The sequence below is a fragment of the Pterocles gutturalis genome, unplaced genomic scaffold (assembly GCF_000699245.1).
Source record: "Pterocles gutturalis isolate BGI_N339 unplaced genomic scaffold, ASM69924v1 scaffold17486, whole genome shotgun sequence".
NCBI classification, from domain to species: Eukaryota; Metazoa; Chordata; class Aves; order Pterocliformes; family Pteroclidae; genus Pterocles; species Pterocles gutturalis.
Genome location: NW_010100887.1, coordinates 122,413 through 137,207, shown reverse-complemented (window position 1 = coordinate 137,207; position 14,795 = coordinate 122,413). Strand labels below are relative to the sequence as shown.

Genomic DNA, 14,795 nt, shown 5'->3' with positions numbered 1-14,795 from the left:
TTTCCCTACTAACAGATGCTTTGTTGGTACTTACAGGGAGGTGATTAGAACTTTATGGGTAATTTGTTACTCTGGGCATGTGTTGATTGATTTTGGTGCATACTTGCAGAAGAATATTTTCTTCAAATACTTTTCTGAAAAGGAAAGGTTACACACACTTGCATTCTGAAGACAGAATCTTTCCAAAGTCAAGGCCTTAGTTTTCAGAGCTGGTATGACTGAAGATCATAGAATCATAGAATGGTTAGTGTTGGAAAGGACCTTCAAGATCATCAAGTGCCAACCCCCTTGCCATGGGCAGGGACACCTCCCACTAGACCAGGTTGCTCAAAGCCTCATCCAGCCTGGCCTTGAACACCTCCAGGGATGGGGCATCCACAGCTTCTCTGGGCAACCTGTGCCCATGTCTCACAACCCTTACGGTGAAAAACTTCTTCCTAATGTCTAGTCTAAATCTGCCCTCTTTCAGCGTATACCCATTACTGCTTGTCCTATCACTACACTCCCTGATAAAGATAATATATAAGAAAAGAAAAGCCTGGTTTAGTGGTCAGTTAGAGTAAATATTTCTGGCTGTAAGTGAAGTCACACAACATACTGTGATGCCATGCAAAATAAAATCCTCATAGTGTCGTTTTGCAGAGTAGATTTTTCAGTATTACAGCACTGAGACAATTTTTTTTTGTTAAAGCTATAGTTCTGATATTGAAGTTTTTATATACATAATCACTCTATATCCTTATTTAATTGTTTGCTAATTCTGAACCATGACTTTCAAGTGGCTTAGTCTGAATCTGTAACTGCAAGATTGATGGTGTTTGTTTTGGTTTTGTTTTTGTTTTTTTTCAGGCCGAAAATGCACTGGCTACAGTGCCAGAGGAGAGCCGCTCTGAAGGAAAAATAAACTTTAAGGTTTACAGAAAATATTTCACTGCAGGAGCAAACTGTTTTGTGATTTTTATACTGTTATTATTCAATATTTTGGCGCAGGTAAGTTGTTGGGAGCTACAAAAAATATTGAGTATATTTTCGGTTTGCCTTTTTTTCTTTTTTTTTTTTTTTTCTTTTTACCATAGTATATGCTTCTTACTGTGAAGTTTCAGCTAAAATATTTGGGAACATGGTGTTCTTTAATAATTTTATAGTATACTCATCAAATTTTATATATCAGCACAAAGTTTTGGTACAGCATTGAAAGGTCTTGCACTCGTCCTTATTTTTCAACCCTTTTAATACTTCAATAAAATAATTATTTTACTGGCAGCATGACACAGACATTATAAGGCAGTCTAGTTTTTGGAGATAGAGAACAAAATCAGAAGGTATATAAAATAGTGTTTAATAAGTCTGAACAATCAGTAGTTTTCTAGTTGAAGGAGTGTAAAGAGATTGACTGGGTATGGGAGGACAGGGTCTAGCAAAAGTGTTACCAGAAAAGCTTGTCTGCTGGTAAGTGTAGGTTATGAGAAGGGCTAGAAGGAGGGTCACTGTTTAGCAGAAGAAGCAAGTGAGGAAGAGGATAGGTAAATATTGTGTGTAATGCAAACTATAGCAGGTATGTAAAAGAATTTTTAAACAAGGGAAATTATTTTCAAACCTACTGAAAGAAATGGTGAGCTGTGGAAGTTGCATGGAGATAGCTTACTGCCCTTTTCTCTGTTTTCTGCTGAGAAAGCTTGAATTCATTTCATGGAAACGATTGGTCTTGGCTGGTAAAAATAGTCTCTGTATTTAGACATGTGGCTTCCTTTTTGCTTGTCCTTGAATTGAGTCTGTGGGAAAGATAGCCAAGTAAGATCAAATTTCTGCAGTAGGCTGTCCAGAACTTTAAATTTCATGTGAACAGAGGTGTATTTTAAGATAAATAACCCCTGTTACAAGTTTGTAGTCACTTCTCGACACAGAAGGAAGGTGGCAGTAGGCGTTTTTTCCCCTCCCTCTTTTCTCTCATCCTCCTTCAACCCACTTTCTGGTAATTATCTCCCGTAAACACAAATTTCTGGACTGGTAACATCAGAAAGTTTGTTAATCAAAAAGCATTTTGGAATATCTCTAGTAGCAAATTTAGGAACTGAAAAAGTGAGTTCTTTAATGTGCAATTAACATACATCAGGAAGAGCTGCTGTATTTTGTTTGCTTAAGTGTATTGCTTTCCTTTAAGTTTACTATCATGTAAGGTAATTTAAGGTAACCTCTTTCTTTGTAGAGGGCTCTAATGCACCTTCTAATGTGCTTTGCAAATTGCTTCTGGTCTTGAAAGACTGGATGGCATACTTTCCTGAATATGTGATGTTTTCCCAGAGAACATGAAAGAATAGCAAGGAAATTTAATTTTCTAATTTTTTTTTCGTTTTGTAAGATGATTCTTATATTTACCTCTCTTATTTAAGGTGGCATATGTGCTCCAGGACTGGTGGCTTTCTTACTGGTAAGTTGATGATAATAACTGTCAGTCATTTCTGCCTTTTCAGTTGGGTGCTGTTTGCCTAATAGAAATCGGTGTTGTATAAGTGGAAGGAGGAGGGATAGGGAAATCTGTCCTAGGAAACTTCTGATCCCCATTCATTTTGTGGTGGAAAAAAATTTAAACTTTATGCTGAAGTGTAACCTGTGATATCTTCCACTTACGGTGGGATGCATGTAAACATCAGTAGATGAGATCTTTTGAACTAAACATTTCAACAGAGTTGAATCTAGAAACAGTTAAATGTACTCATGAATATTGAGTATGAATACATGAGCTGAATGTGATTTTGATGACTGTTGTCTTGTGTATGCATTTCCACAGGGCAAATCATCAAGAAATGTTGAATGTCACAACAAATGGAAATAATGGAGCAAATGAGACTGAACATCTAGACCTTAACTTTTATTTGGGAATTTACGCAGGTAATTACACGTGCACATGTGTGTGTCTAAATAACTGTTTATTATCTGTTATAATGGTTTTTAGAGGGCTGAAGTAACAACAGTGTAGTGAAATGTGATTTCTAGCAGTAACTGAGTAATGTTTTAACAGATTAGGAGCCTGAGCCTTGCTTCCTGACTAAATTAATTGGAATAAATAAAATTTAAAAAAAAAGGGGGGGGGGGAAGAAATAGATTGAATGCAGACTCTTTAATTTGCTTTGCCTGGATTTTGGAAAGTAAACAGATGACTGAGTATTCAAAAAGTCAGTCACCATAAGGTTGTGGTTATTGTTTATGCTAATGGTCATTCAGCTAAATCTTCAGTCATTATATGGATGGGTAAGAGGGATTAGAAATGGATCTTCATTTTGCACTGTTCTAAAACTTGTGATGGCTACATTCTTCTGAAGTGCCATAGCAAAAGAATCAGTTTTTAAAAAACATTTTAGATGGGTATGCAAAGCAGAATGTTAAAAAACATTTCAATATATGTCAATGGGTAGCCAAATGCTTCTAAATATCCAGAAAAGGGCATTGATCCTTGTATTCAGGCATCCAAACATCTTGAAATACTGCTCTGAAATGTAGTAAAAATGGACACAGAAAAATTGTGTAGAAATACTCTTTCAGACTCTGCTATTTAGCACTTCCTAGTGATGTACAGTTTTGTATGGTATGGTAATTTCTTGATGGAGATGTAAATTATAGGTCTGAGAAAACAGGTGGAATACCAGAAGAATATGCATTGAATGTATTCAGAAACATCTCTCAAGGGTAAGAGAAGAGGTGGAGGATTTTTTGTTTGTTTTTTCTTTTTTGGGGAATCCACATTATTTAAGCGCTTGACAGAAAACATTGTACTTGATCTGGGAAAAAACAATTTAGGAGCCAGATAAACTTGGCTCTTATTTTCTCCATGTAATGTCTTATTTCATGAGCTGTTCCAGTGGACTGCACAGTATGATTAAGTGTGGCAAACTTGGCTTTCTCTGACCATATAATCTAAACTGTGTTACAGAAAATTTTATTCTAGATAGCAGAACAGCAAAAGTTACCTTTATATTGAAATGTTCAGATTTCTTAGTGAGCTATTTACAATAGTTGGACAGCATTGAGTTACCAACGCAAAATTTTAGGTGAAGTTGAATAATTTATAAAAAGATAGTACGTTTCATATGAAGTACATAACAATGTAACTTACCTTTTTCTATAACCTCTGAAACTGTATAAAACAATTTAACATTTTTATTTCTGATTGCCAATGTTTGGGGGGGGGGGGGGGGGGGGAAACCCAGGTGTTCCTTCGTAGTCCTTGTTGTTTCTATGAGACAAAGATTTAGAAGAGTAGAATTTCTCTTAATGGGAATCCCCACTGGACAGAACTGAGGTACCAATTCCACACCTTTTCTGTAAAGAGAGGATGCAAAGAGTCCTTGTCTACCTCATACTGGGGTGGCAGGCTTGTAAATGGGGAAGGCAAAAACCTTCAGTGTGAGACAGACCGGATGAAGGACTTGAAAGTAAGTGTCATTCCTCCCCCTCTTCCCCAGCCACTAGGGCTTTTCAGGTGGTTCATTTGGTGAGGGTCATGCCAGCGGCTTCCCGTGGCTTTTAAGTCTGAGTCAAGTTGTACAGAAATGTGGGATTCCCTGGACGTGCTCCCCCTCCATCGCTCCCACTGACTGCTGTTAGCCATGGGCTCTGACACAGACTCCTGCTTAGTACCTCTTCTTATCCTTTTTTGCATGACCCAGCTTTCCTGTTTGGGTACATGCAGTTACTCTTGGAAATGTTGTTTTCTTTTACCTGACCCAGAATACAGCACTCAGGACAAGGCAAACAAGCTCTCGTCCTAGCCATGTGCTTTTTTCTTAAAAACAGCACTGTGCAGAACATGAGCAATAAACAGCAAGCAGATAAATGAAATAGTGATACCTTTTATTACATCCTGGGAGGATGCAACAGTAAGGAGGATGATTGATTGACTTAACCACATCATATAATCTAAAACCTCACTCTTTCCCGTTGTTGCTATAGCTGTACCTGAATTGCATCCAGTTTTAACCTGCCCTTAGAACAAGCAATGTTTTATGTTGATAGTTAGGGTCTAACTTAAGGGTGTCCTCAAGGCCTGAGCATTGGGCTTGTTGTGGCTATGCTTAGTTTCTGGAGGAGATCACCTGGAAGCACTGCCAAACATAAGGTTAACACCTTCACTGTTCACCGTCATCAACTGGGAATTTGGGCAGCCACATTGAAGATTATACACAGCAAACAGAGCAGCAGCAGCAATCTCATGATTCTTTGTTTTTGCCCTGTAGCACCCCTGTCTTGTAAGTGGAAATGTGCCCAGAAGAAAGACAAACAGTATGCAGACCAGTTCCCTAGAAGGGCTCTATTTCACATGGCATAAGGGATGCATCTTGTACTATGTTAAAGAAATACATATAATTTAAATGATTTGATGTGGTTTACAAGGGGAAGAATGGCATGAGTGGTTTGGGCTGATTGAGAATAACTCAAGGTTGTCTCTAAATAGCCATGTATATATTACTTGGTTAATACCTGCTGGCAAATGTTGAATCTTCACAGTGACCTCTGCAAGCCACAATTATACACGGCACTGTGAAATGAATTTCTTAGCAGAGCTGTTATGCAGAAGGTTTTAATACAGATTTATTTCATGGCTTAACAGACATTTCCTACATTTCTATAAGGCACCGATTCTTTCAAACCGAAAAAGATAAATTGTTTAAATCAATGATATGATAGTAACTGAAGCTAGTGACAATATAAGATATCTATGTTCTGTGCTCAGTCTGAGTCCCTAGGCTTAAGTTTGGATTCTTCTATATACAGAAGTCAGCAGAATTTGGTTTTAGTTCAGTTTTATTTTTAAATTCTCTTCCTTGTGAAAGATCCACATCTGTATGCATGCTCTGTCCATATTTTTTGAATTTCAGGTTTAACGGTGGCTACAATACTGTTTGGCATAATAAGAAGTCTTCTGGTGTTTCAAGTTCTTGTTAATTCTGGTCAGACTTTGCACAACAAAATGTTTCAGTCCATTTTGAAAGCTCCTGTCTTGTTTTTTGACAGAAATCCTATAGGTAAGTTTTATAGTAAAAAGAACCCTTAACATTTAATGTACCTCTTTGATTATCTTAACCATAGTATTTTTGAGAAATTATGATTTTTTGGGGTATTTTTTCATATTTGTGGGTGGTTTTTTGCTTCTTTTACTTAAAATGTTTAACAGTGTGGTCTTTATAAAATTAAAAGTCAGAATGTTGACGGCTTATTGATGGTTGGTCTTACTGTCTTCAAATGCAGTCTACAGAATAATTAATTACCTGTGACTTTGGTGTTGTACATTGACCTGCTAGTCGCATTGCTGTTCTGTTTCAGTTCAGGGGTGTCTTCCATGTGCCAAATGTATATGCATGCATTTTGTGGGGATGCCTTTCTTGTGCTTGTCTCTGAAAGCTTAACCCCAACAATTATTTGTCCTTCTAAAAAATAATTTTAAGCATGTGTAGTAATTCATAGTTTTGATGAATTACTGTAGCTTGCTGTCCTTCCAGAGTGCACAAAAGCCTAAAGCATGCAATTTAAAACTGTAATCCAGATCCTTATGTTCTTCAAAAGAAACGAAAGAGAAGCTAGAGCAGAGTGAAGAGTGAGGAAGTGGGGTGGTACTGATTTACTATGCAGTTTTAAATGAGAAACAGAAATCTGATGGCCTTTGCTCCCTGGAAGAAAAGGAACATAGACTTGTTCTCATAGTTCCAGAAGCCATTTAATGATTGCAGGGGTATATAGGGTTGGCTTTATTGTTTCAGAGAAGTTAGTAATATTTTCAGGAAAAAAATACTTGTGGAGAAAAGGTTCATGTCCCTAATATGTTGAAGGGAATGTACAGTTTCCCCTTTATAAAAAAAAAAAATCTACAACTGCAGAAGTTTAAGGATGTGTTATATGGTCTGCTTGTGCTGCGAGTCTGTGGTAAAGTCAAGGCCGCTGCAAAGAATTACAAGTGAAGCCGTAAGCTCAGGAGACAGGTTAGTGGAGAGCTACTGAGAGCATATACATCAGAAGAAATCATAGTACTGATGGGGTTCGTTGTCAGATAGGCAGGCATTTTCCTCTTCTCTCTCTCTCTCTTTTTTTTTTTTTTTTTGTGTGTGTGTGTGCACAGCGTATGCTGTAACTGTATTTTTTGAGGGAATACATAATCATCTTGTAAGAATGCCCATAAATCTGTCTCATCATAACAAACTGAGAACTACAGAGTAAACATCAGGGACAACGTAGAATAATAAATAACAGTTTGCTTTGTAACATACTGTGAAGCTCAAATTAGCAGTGCTTTGTAAATGTAGCATTCATAAAACCTGCCTATCGCTGGTATTCACACACTGTCATGACTTATAGATGTGTGTTTCTATTTATCAGAGATATTTTATAATAAAAGATTAGCTTCCATGTGCATATATTTCTTTCCCTTCATCTTTCTTTTGGTCATGGTAGCATGCAAAGGTACTGCTGTTCCAATCTATTCACCTTTTGAAAAGGAAAAAAGAAAAGGGAAAAGATGACATGTGAGACGATGCTCTTGTTCAGAACTGCAGCATGTAGCAGTTCTGAAATTCTGTCTTCAACATCTGTTTCATTGTCTGATTTACGTGGTTTTTTACTGTGTATTTATCTTTTAGAACTTCTGATGCTATTTTTTGCATTGGGAGTGAGATTTAAGTAAAAATAATTTTTTTTCTTTTTTTCCTTTCTTTTTTTAATGTGCCTGACTATGAAAGATGTACTAAAAAGAAATTGATATTATTAAAGGCTCCTTTTTCTAGGTTGTGATTGTGTTAGCCAAGCCAAACTAATAGTTATCATATCCCATACTAGCAAAGCTGATATTGCAGTCTCAGATCTGTCATTTAAGCATCCAGTGTGTTCTCAGTATTTGTGCGAGGTCTCTAAGACCTTACCAGGAGCAATTGCTGAACTGACTTCTGCTGTTTTATTTATCCAAAAATAATTAGCAATTAAAAAATGCCACAGCCAGTATTTTGAACGTACAGTGATCCATTTTCCAAAGTCAAGGAAGGAGACTCTAATGAATAGACATCCCAAGCTCTCAGTAGTTCTTATTGGGGAAACAGACTAATGAGCAGCAACAGGGAGTCGACATTAGGAAATGGAAATACTTGGTGAATCGTGAACATGTCTGTCACCTCCCAGCAGTGTAGATCCAATCAGTTGTGGTGAATAAATGAAATTAGTTATTTCTAAAGAAATTATGCTTTGTGAATCAGTTTAGACATGAGCCCAGGATCTTTCTTTACAGGTCATGATAGCAATATATAGGGAGGGGAAGGTTGTAAAGGGAATAGTAACAAGCTTCTTAACCAGATGATACATGAATTTGAATGTGTTTTTGGAACCTTGATTACACAGCAGAGACAGAAGAGGAATATGAGGACCCTTCTTAATTCTCCCTTCCCACTCAAAAATATTTGAATATACTCAGATTTTGCCTTTCTATAATTTGACATAGATCTGAAAATAGATGTTACTGCTTGAAGTAAGTTTTGCATTGGAAGAACCTTATTAATAAATGACTGTCTCTTTCTTAAGCGTTTAATCTAAACCTATTGAGCTGATAATCCTAAGTGACTAAAGCTTATTGTGTCATCCATCATTCAGAAAGAATGATCAGATATTTATGACTGAAATTCAAATTTATCAGCAGATACCTATACAGCATCACTTAAACAGCTATAGTGAAAGTTTGTTGGGAGGTTAGAGATGGGGTGTTGTATTATGGGCTTTATTACATCTGACTTGCCTGCATTTGTTGACAGAACTTGTTTATTTTTTGGAGTTTAGAATTTGACTCTTTTGAAACTTCCTTTGCTCTTCTGTCCATGTCCCATGCATGTCAAGGTACCTATCTGTAAGGATGAAAATGTGGATTCTTTTTAGATTCCTCTTCATGTGTCACTCGCAGGAATAAAGGACTTTGTTTCTGTGCACATCTAGCACAAGAGGGCAGCATGATCTGTTTTATCCCAGTCTAGCATTGCAACAGCTTGTTAGAAGGACAAGAAAATTTGTCTATTATGTTTTTGGAGATGATATTTGAGGAGTGAATTTTCAACCACTCCACTGAACGTTTGTAATGTGGTTCTGTTCAGTCATCCTCATTATCTGCAAGTATAATATTTTCTCTTTCACGCAGTAAACTTTTCAACTTCATGTGATGCTAAGTTCAGGAACTTCGTTAGCTTTGTAATTAGTGGCCAAAAATCAGATAAGCCTATAGAGTCTTATGCTTTGGTCTTGTCAAGGAGACCTTCTTCAGCCATTCTTCCTTTTAAGTTATTTTTCACAATGTTTGTAACATTTCAAAACAAATTTGGTAGAAAGCTAGGTAAAAGGGGCAAGGACTTCAGCAGTAATGATTTGAATTGGGACTTCCCTCTTTTGAAATTAGTTTCTTATTGATAGTTTAGGAGATCCTAGTTTTGACAAGCTTCAGGATTTGGTTCAAGATTACTTTCTTAGCTTGTAAATGAATTGTTCTTTTCTGGGATTTGGGGACAGAGGTTTCTTTAGAGAAGGGATGCTAACGTGTACCTGTATCACTTTCTGTAATGGTAGTTTTAGCAGAGATTGTGTGTAATTTTGAATTGCATTGAGTTTAGGAAACTGGAACCTGCTGCTGCTGTGCTGATGGGTGCTGTAAGAATGAATGAATGATATGCATGAATTTGTTCAGATGAAATAGGAATCTCTTCCCCCTCAAGAGGTCTGCCTAAAATTCAAATTGAACTAGAACCAGTACAGGAATGCATATGAAAATCTAGCTCTTTTTTTCTTTTTTTTTTTTTTTTAATTGTCTCTCTCCGAACTCTTGGTTCTGACAGTCCATAGATGGAAGAGAAATATTTTGTTGGACATTAGAGCATTTTGGGCCTTCCTAGAAATAGAAAACACTGAATTGTGTGATAGTTGTACTCTACCTGTTAAATTAGCAGATTTATTTTTTTTTCCATGCAAGTGCTTTGTGGAAGCTATAAATAAACACTGATCCTTTCGGGTGCTTATCCAGACTTTGAGGTCCAACCAGGTTATAAAGAGAAATATTCTTCTGTCTTGGCAGCCAGGAATGACATGCCAAACTGATAGCTAATAGCAGCATCTAAATGCAAACTCTGAATATTAAAAGATAAAAATGTAAAAGAAAGCTATTGTTATAATGAAGAGTTTGTTTTTCTTTGAGGCATAAGGATTTTAATTATGGTGTTCATAAATCAAGTGTTGAAACACCTATAATTTGACCGCGCAAGTTTCTTTGTAGGATTAAAAGCATGTTCATCAATGCACAAGAGCCTATCTGCATTTTATCTGGCAGAAACGTCAAATCGGCAATGTTGTTAAAGTATTTATATTGTATAATATTTGCAAAAAATACGATATTTCAGCAGCCTGAAAATTACAGTGCTGATAATGAGGTTGTTAAATTATACTTTATCAGTTGGATAGTGAAACTGCTCTAGTTAGTGTACATTAGTGTATGCTTGTTCACACAAGTGATTCTGCTGAACAAGTAGCATGTTTAAACAAGAAATACAGGTCTTAAACCCTGTGATTTACAGTAGGTGGTGTTTTGGCATATCATGCAGTTAACAAGGCAAAGCTTTATGTTAAAATATTTCGTTTGTAGTCTCATTCATCACTGATATAAATATTCAGTAGCGATGCCAGAAAATGTATTGTATTCCTATTTGACTCAATGACTCAATTGCTTTATTTTTTTCAGAAACAAGATCTATGCTATCTTTCTGATGCAGTTTTCAGATATTTCCTTGTGGTCAAGATGAATTCTGTGGGATTGTGAAAAACTATACCAGCTCTTTTGATAGCTTTCATGTTCTCGTAAGCTAATACAAAAAAGTACATTGTCCTTAAAGCAGCATAGGCTTTGTTTTTTCACTCTCTGCGCCAGGCTCTGAAGCACGTTCACGTGTGCGCAGGTTTGTTAGTTTATATTGAAAAGAAGTCCCTATAGGACAGCCTTTTGTTGTAAAATAAAAACACAGATTCTCTCTTCCGTGTTGGTAATCACTTGCATTTGTTGCTATTAAGATGACAACACAATAGGTTCCATCAATCATCGAGATCCTTAACAACGGCACAACATTGTAAATATTATGTTTGGGTGTTTGAGTGGAACAGCTCGTCATTGAAGTAGGTGTGGTAATTAAAACCTGTTAGGTTGCTACATGTGTAAAAAAAAAAAAAGCAACTTTAATGTCTTTTCATGTAACAATGGCGATATGTACTTTAAACCTTATCAGGGCGTGATTATTAAATGATATTTTGTGGGAGTTGCTCATTTACTGGCTCATTATGATGGCTTTTGTTACAAGTTTAAAGAGTCGAACACCTCCGTGTGTTTTATCACCATTGTGATTCTGCAGGAACCTTATAAAGCTGATTGCTGTAGGAGTAGTCTTTAAAGTTAGTAAATAGTACTCTGGAGTTATGTTTACATTTGTTATCTATTAGCATAACTCAATTCAACTCTTTCCTGTTTTTCTCTGCAATATTAGCTGAATGAAACTTGGCTGTAAACTGATGAGACAAGCCCTTTACATTTTCAGTTCACCAAGTGGGTGCTCTTCCTATTTACGCTTAATACAGGAGATAAAATTAAAAGGTTTACGGAAAAGCTGTTTGTAGGAGGGGACGGGACGTTACTTGATAGGCAAATAGCTTGAAGCTTGTAGTGACAACCACTTCCAAATGCAGTCTCCTGCTTTCCTGGCACAAGATTGCACGTCCCTTTACAGAGATTTTCTATCCTCCTCACATTAAGATCCCCCGGTGGGGAAAACAGCCTGCTGCGAAACTCATTTCTGACCATATACTGACCTGCCCAGATACTGCAAAGTCTAGTTTTTTCATTTGCTAAAGCAACCGCAGAGAGAGATGCTCTCTCCCCACCTCGGCCGTGCAAAAAGGAGGCATGGCGGAGTCGAGCAAGACAGAAATTTAGTTAAAAGTGTTGGCTTTATAAGACTGCACAGAAGCCATTCAGAGACATATCTTTCTCACAAGTGTAGCAGGAAAGTAAAAACGGAGTTATGTTTTAGTCTCGCATAAATGGCAGACTGCTTGGCCGAGATTTGTGGCAAGGAGGAAGGGAATGTTGGTTGAAAACAGAGGGAGAGACTGCAATAATGTGGATGGAAAAGCTGCGAGGGGCTTAAAAGAGGGCCTAGCTGAGGTGATGCAGCTGCCAGTAAGCAGAGATAATCTGAAGGACGGAGGGCTTTTTTGGTTTTGATAATAACTATTTTAAATATATACTTTTTTTGCTATTTTTAATCTGCTTAAAAATTTCTGGCTGCTGCTATGACTGTTGTGGATAGTGGGGATTGGAGGCACCACATGGGTAGGACCTCCTCTCTTGCTGTTCTTGGTTGCCTGGTCTGGGTGGGAAATGAGCATTTTTGAGAAATAAGGAAAAACTTATCAAAAACCCACTTTCATTCCACCTTGGAACATAGCAGAAGCATTTAAAAAAATATATTTTGGGGAAGAGGAGGGCAGGCATAATGAATAGCCAGGTGGCGAGAGCACGTACGTGGAACATGGGGAAGACAGCCCAGATCTTCTCCCTCTCAGATTTAATATGGGCCTTGAACACGTGGTTCCCCCATCCCAGGTGAAAGCCCTATGCATTGGGCTCTTGGCACTGCTGGGCTCTTCCCTGTACCATAACCTTTCATTGCCATCTCTTACAGACACACAGATACAGACCACTGTGGTGTTTGCATAAAAAAAAAGCACAGTTTGGTATTTCGGTTTGTTGGTTTTTTTAATCCGAATGGCTGTAAATTAAAATAAAATAAAAACTATCGCAGTGCATACTCATTTCATTAGCACTGTTCTGCTTTATACTGCACAGAAATCTTTCTCCCAGATGATTGTAGGTAATCTGCAGTGCAGCATCTGGATAAATTAATTAGTCTTTATTTTTTTTCTCAGATTGCCAGCATCTTGCAGCTTATGCAACAAGTGAAGATTAGTTTGTGCCTGTGGTGGTCTTGGAGAGTGTTTGGAAACAAAAGACGCTTCTCAATCCAAAATGAAAATTTTAGTTTAGAAAAGAATGGATGTTGTATGTGAATCTGCCTGTTCTGGCAATCCAGGATAAAAAACAAAGTATAGAAATCAACAGTTAGGGAAGTGGAGGTATTGAATCAGACTCAACTTCAGCATGCTGTTCAGTTTAAAAAAAACAAAGTTGATAGAGTTAATTACTAAGCTATTCGCAAATAGTACAAGACAACATTCCAGGCTTGCTTCCACCCAGTCTTTCCCAGGTGTTCTTTTTTCCTTCAGAATCAGTAGGTGTTTTGTTAGGGGGTGTTTGTTATGTATTCAGGTGAATGCATATGCAGGACATCCTTCAGGTTTTGATTTCTGATGTCATTTTATGCAAAATAATACCATATTCAGAGGAACCAGCATTATGACAAGCTGTATATGTTGACAGCTACCAGTCTTAAGAGAGCCTTACAAAGTATTTTAAAAAAGCATCAAGCACATGAAGAACATTTTTTTGTTTGGTTGGGTTTTTTTATTAGTTACTGGACAATAGTCCTGTAATTAGTAGTATGTAATGGACATTAATTATTGCTTCTGGCAATGCCAGCCTTGAGGTAGGTAGCTTGAAACTGGAAACTGCAGGTTCATGGAGGTTTGTTTTAATGTTCATTTAAGTTTGGACTCTTGCTGAACATTTTCCTAGGTGCCATTGCTTTTGATTTTGGCTTGAGCAGAATAATTAGTTGTAGTGGTCCCTAATGAGAGGTTGTGGAGTGAGGAGATTTCTGAGACATCTGGAGAAGCTGAGGCTGCTTTAGCCATTACTCACCTACTCCTGGGTAGGAAGTTGTATTCACAGAGCTCACATGCAAAGCAAGCTGACTGGTGTATGAGAGAAAGGTGTCAAAGTCTTCATTCTCAGCTTTTGGGTTCAGAGTAGAGTGTGTTGTATACTAAGGAGGTGGTTTTGTTTTCATGTTGGACTTTTGGCCTGCTGGTCTTCTAGTTGTAGCATCCCCTCATCCTTCCTCATTTGCTGGTTAAAAAATGGTTATAGAGGCCAGTAGTACTGCTCAAACTTGAGCTTCTGTTATGTGCTACTTGTGCAACATTTATGACATTCGTAAACTCGAAGTTTAAATTTAAACTCCTCAGAGGTTCATGGTTTTTCTGTCCACCGGCACGGTCCTTCTGAGTTTTCACCCACTGTGTACCTGAATTTATCCTCCACTTTCTGTGTCTGGGAATGCTACTCTTCCATCTCTCCTAACCCCTTTACACTGTCTTCTGCGTATGTCCTGCCCTCTTTCAAGCATAAATCTTTACTAGCCTGTGTTAGTGTTGAGGCAGAGAGTTCAGAGTAATCTGAAAATGGAGAATCATGGAAGACTGAGAAGATGAAGATTTTGAACATGGACATTATTGATGGTAATTATAAGGTACAATGGATGGAGGATAGATGGCCTAACTCTTATCTTTCTCAGTTTTCTTTTTATCAGATGTGATGAGATTTCTCTCTGTGTGTGGTAAACCTGTTTTTTCTTGAATGAAGTTGTTGTCTGTTTAGTATGCAAATGATGCAGTGCAGAATATTGCTAATTTGTGCGTAGGCAAGGAAGAACCCTCTGCTTCATCGGGAATACACATTCCTTTGTCCCTGCATGTATTCATTTCTCAGCATAGTTTCATGTTCATCAGTTTGAATGTTCACAACCGAAAATAGATACAGTTCAGTCTAAATTTTCAGACAAAGTTCC

At 37.4% G+C, this 14,795-nt stretch overlaps 1 protein-coding gene across 1 annotated transcript in view; it reads left to right on the top strand.

Annotated features, from left to right (window-relative positions):
* ABCC4 (ATP-binding cassette, sub-family C (CFTR/MRP), member 4) overlaps positions 1-14,795 on the top strand; it is a gene marked incomplete at its 5' end in the record, with an annotated part of 136,217 nt that overhangs the window by 40,872 nt on the left and 80,550 nt on the right. The window contains 4 exons of the mRNA XM_010081513.1: positions 850-990; positions 2,391-2,428; positions 2,789-2,889; positions 5,874-6,020. Coding sequence (XP_010079815.1) covers positions 850-990; positions 2,391-2,428; positions 2,789-2,889; positions 5,874-6,020 — 427 coding nt within the window. The remainder of the gene's footprint in view (positions 1-849; positions 991-2,390; positions 2,429-2,788; positions 2,890-5,873; positions 6,021-14,795) is intronic.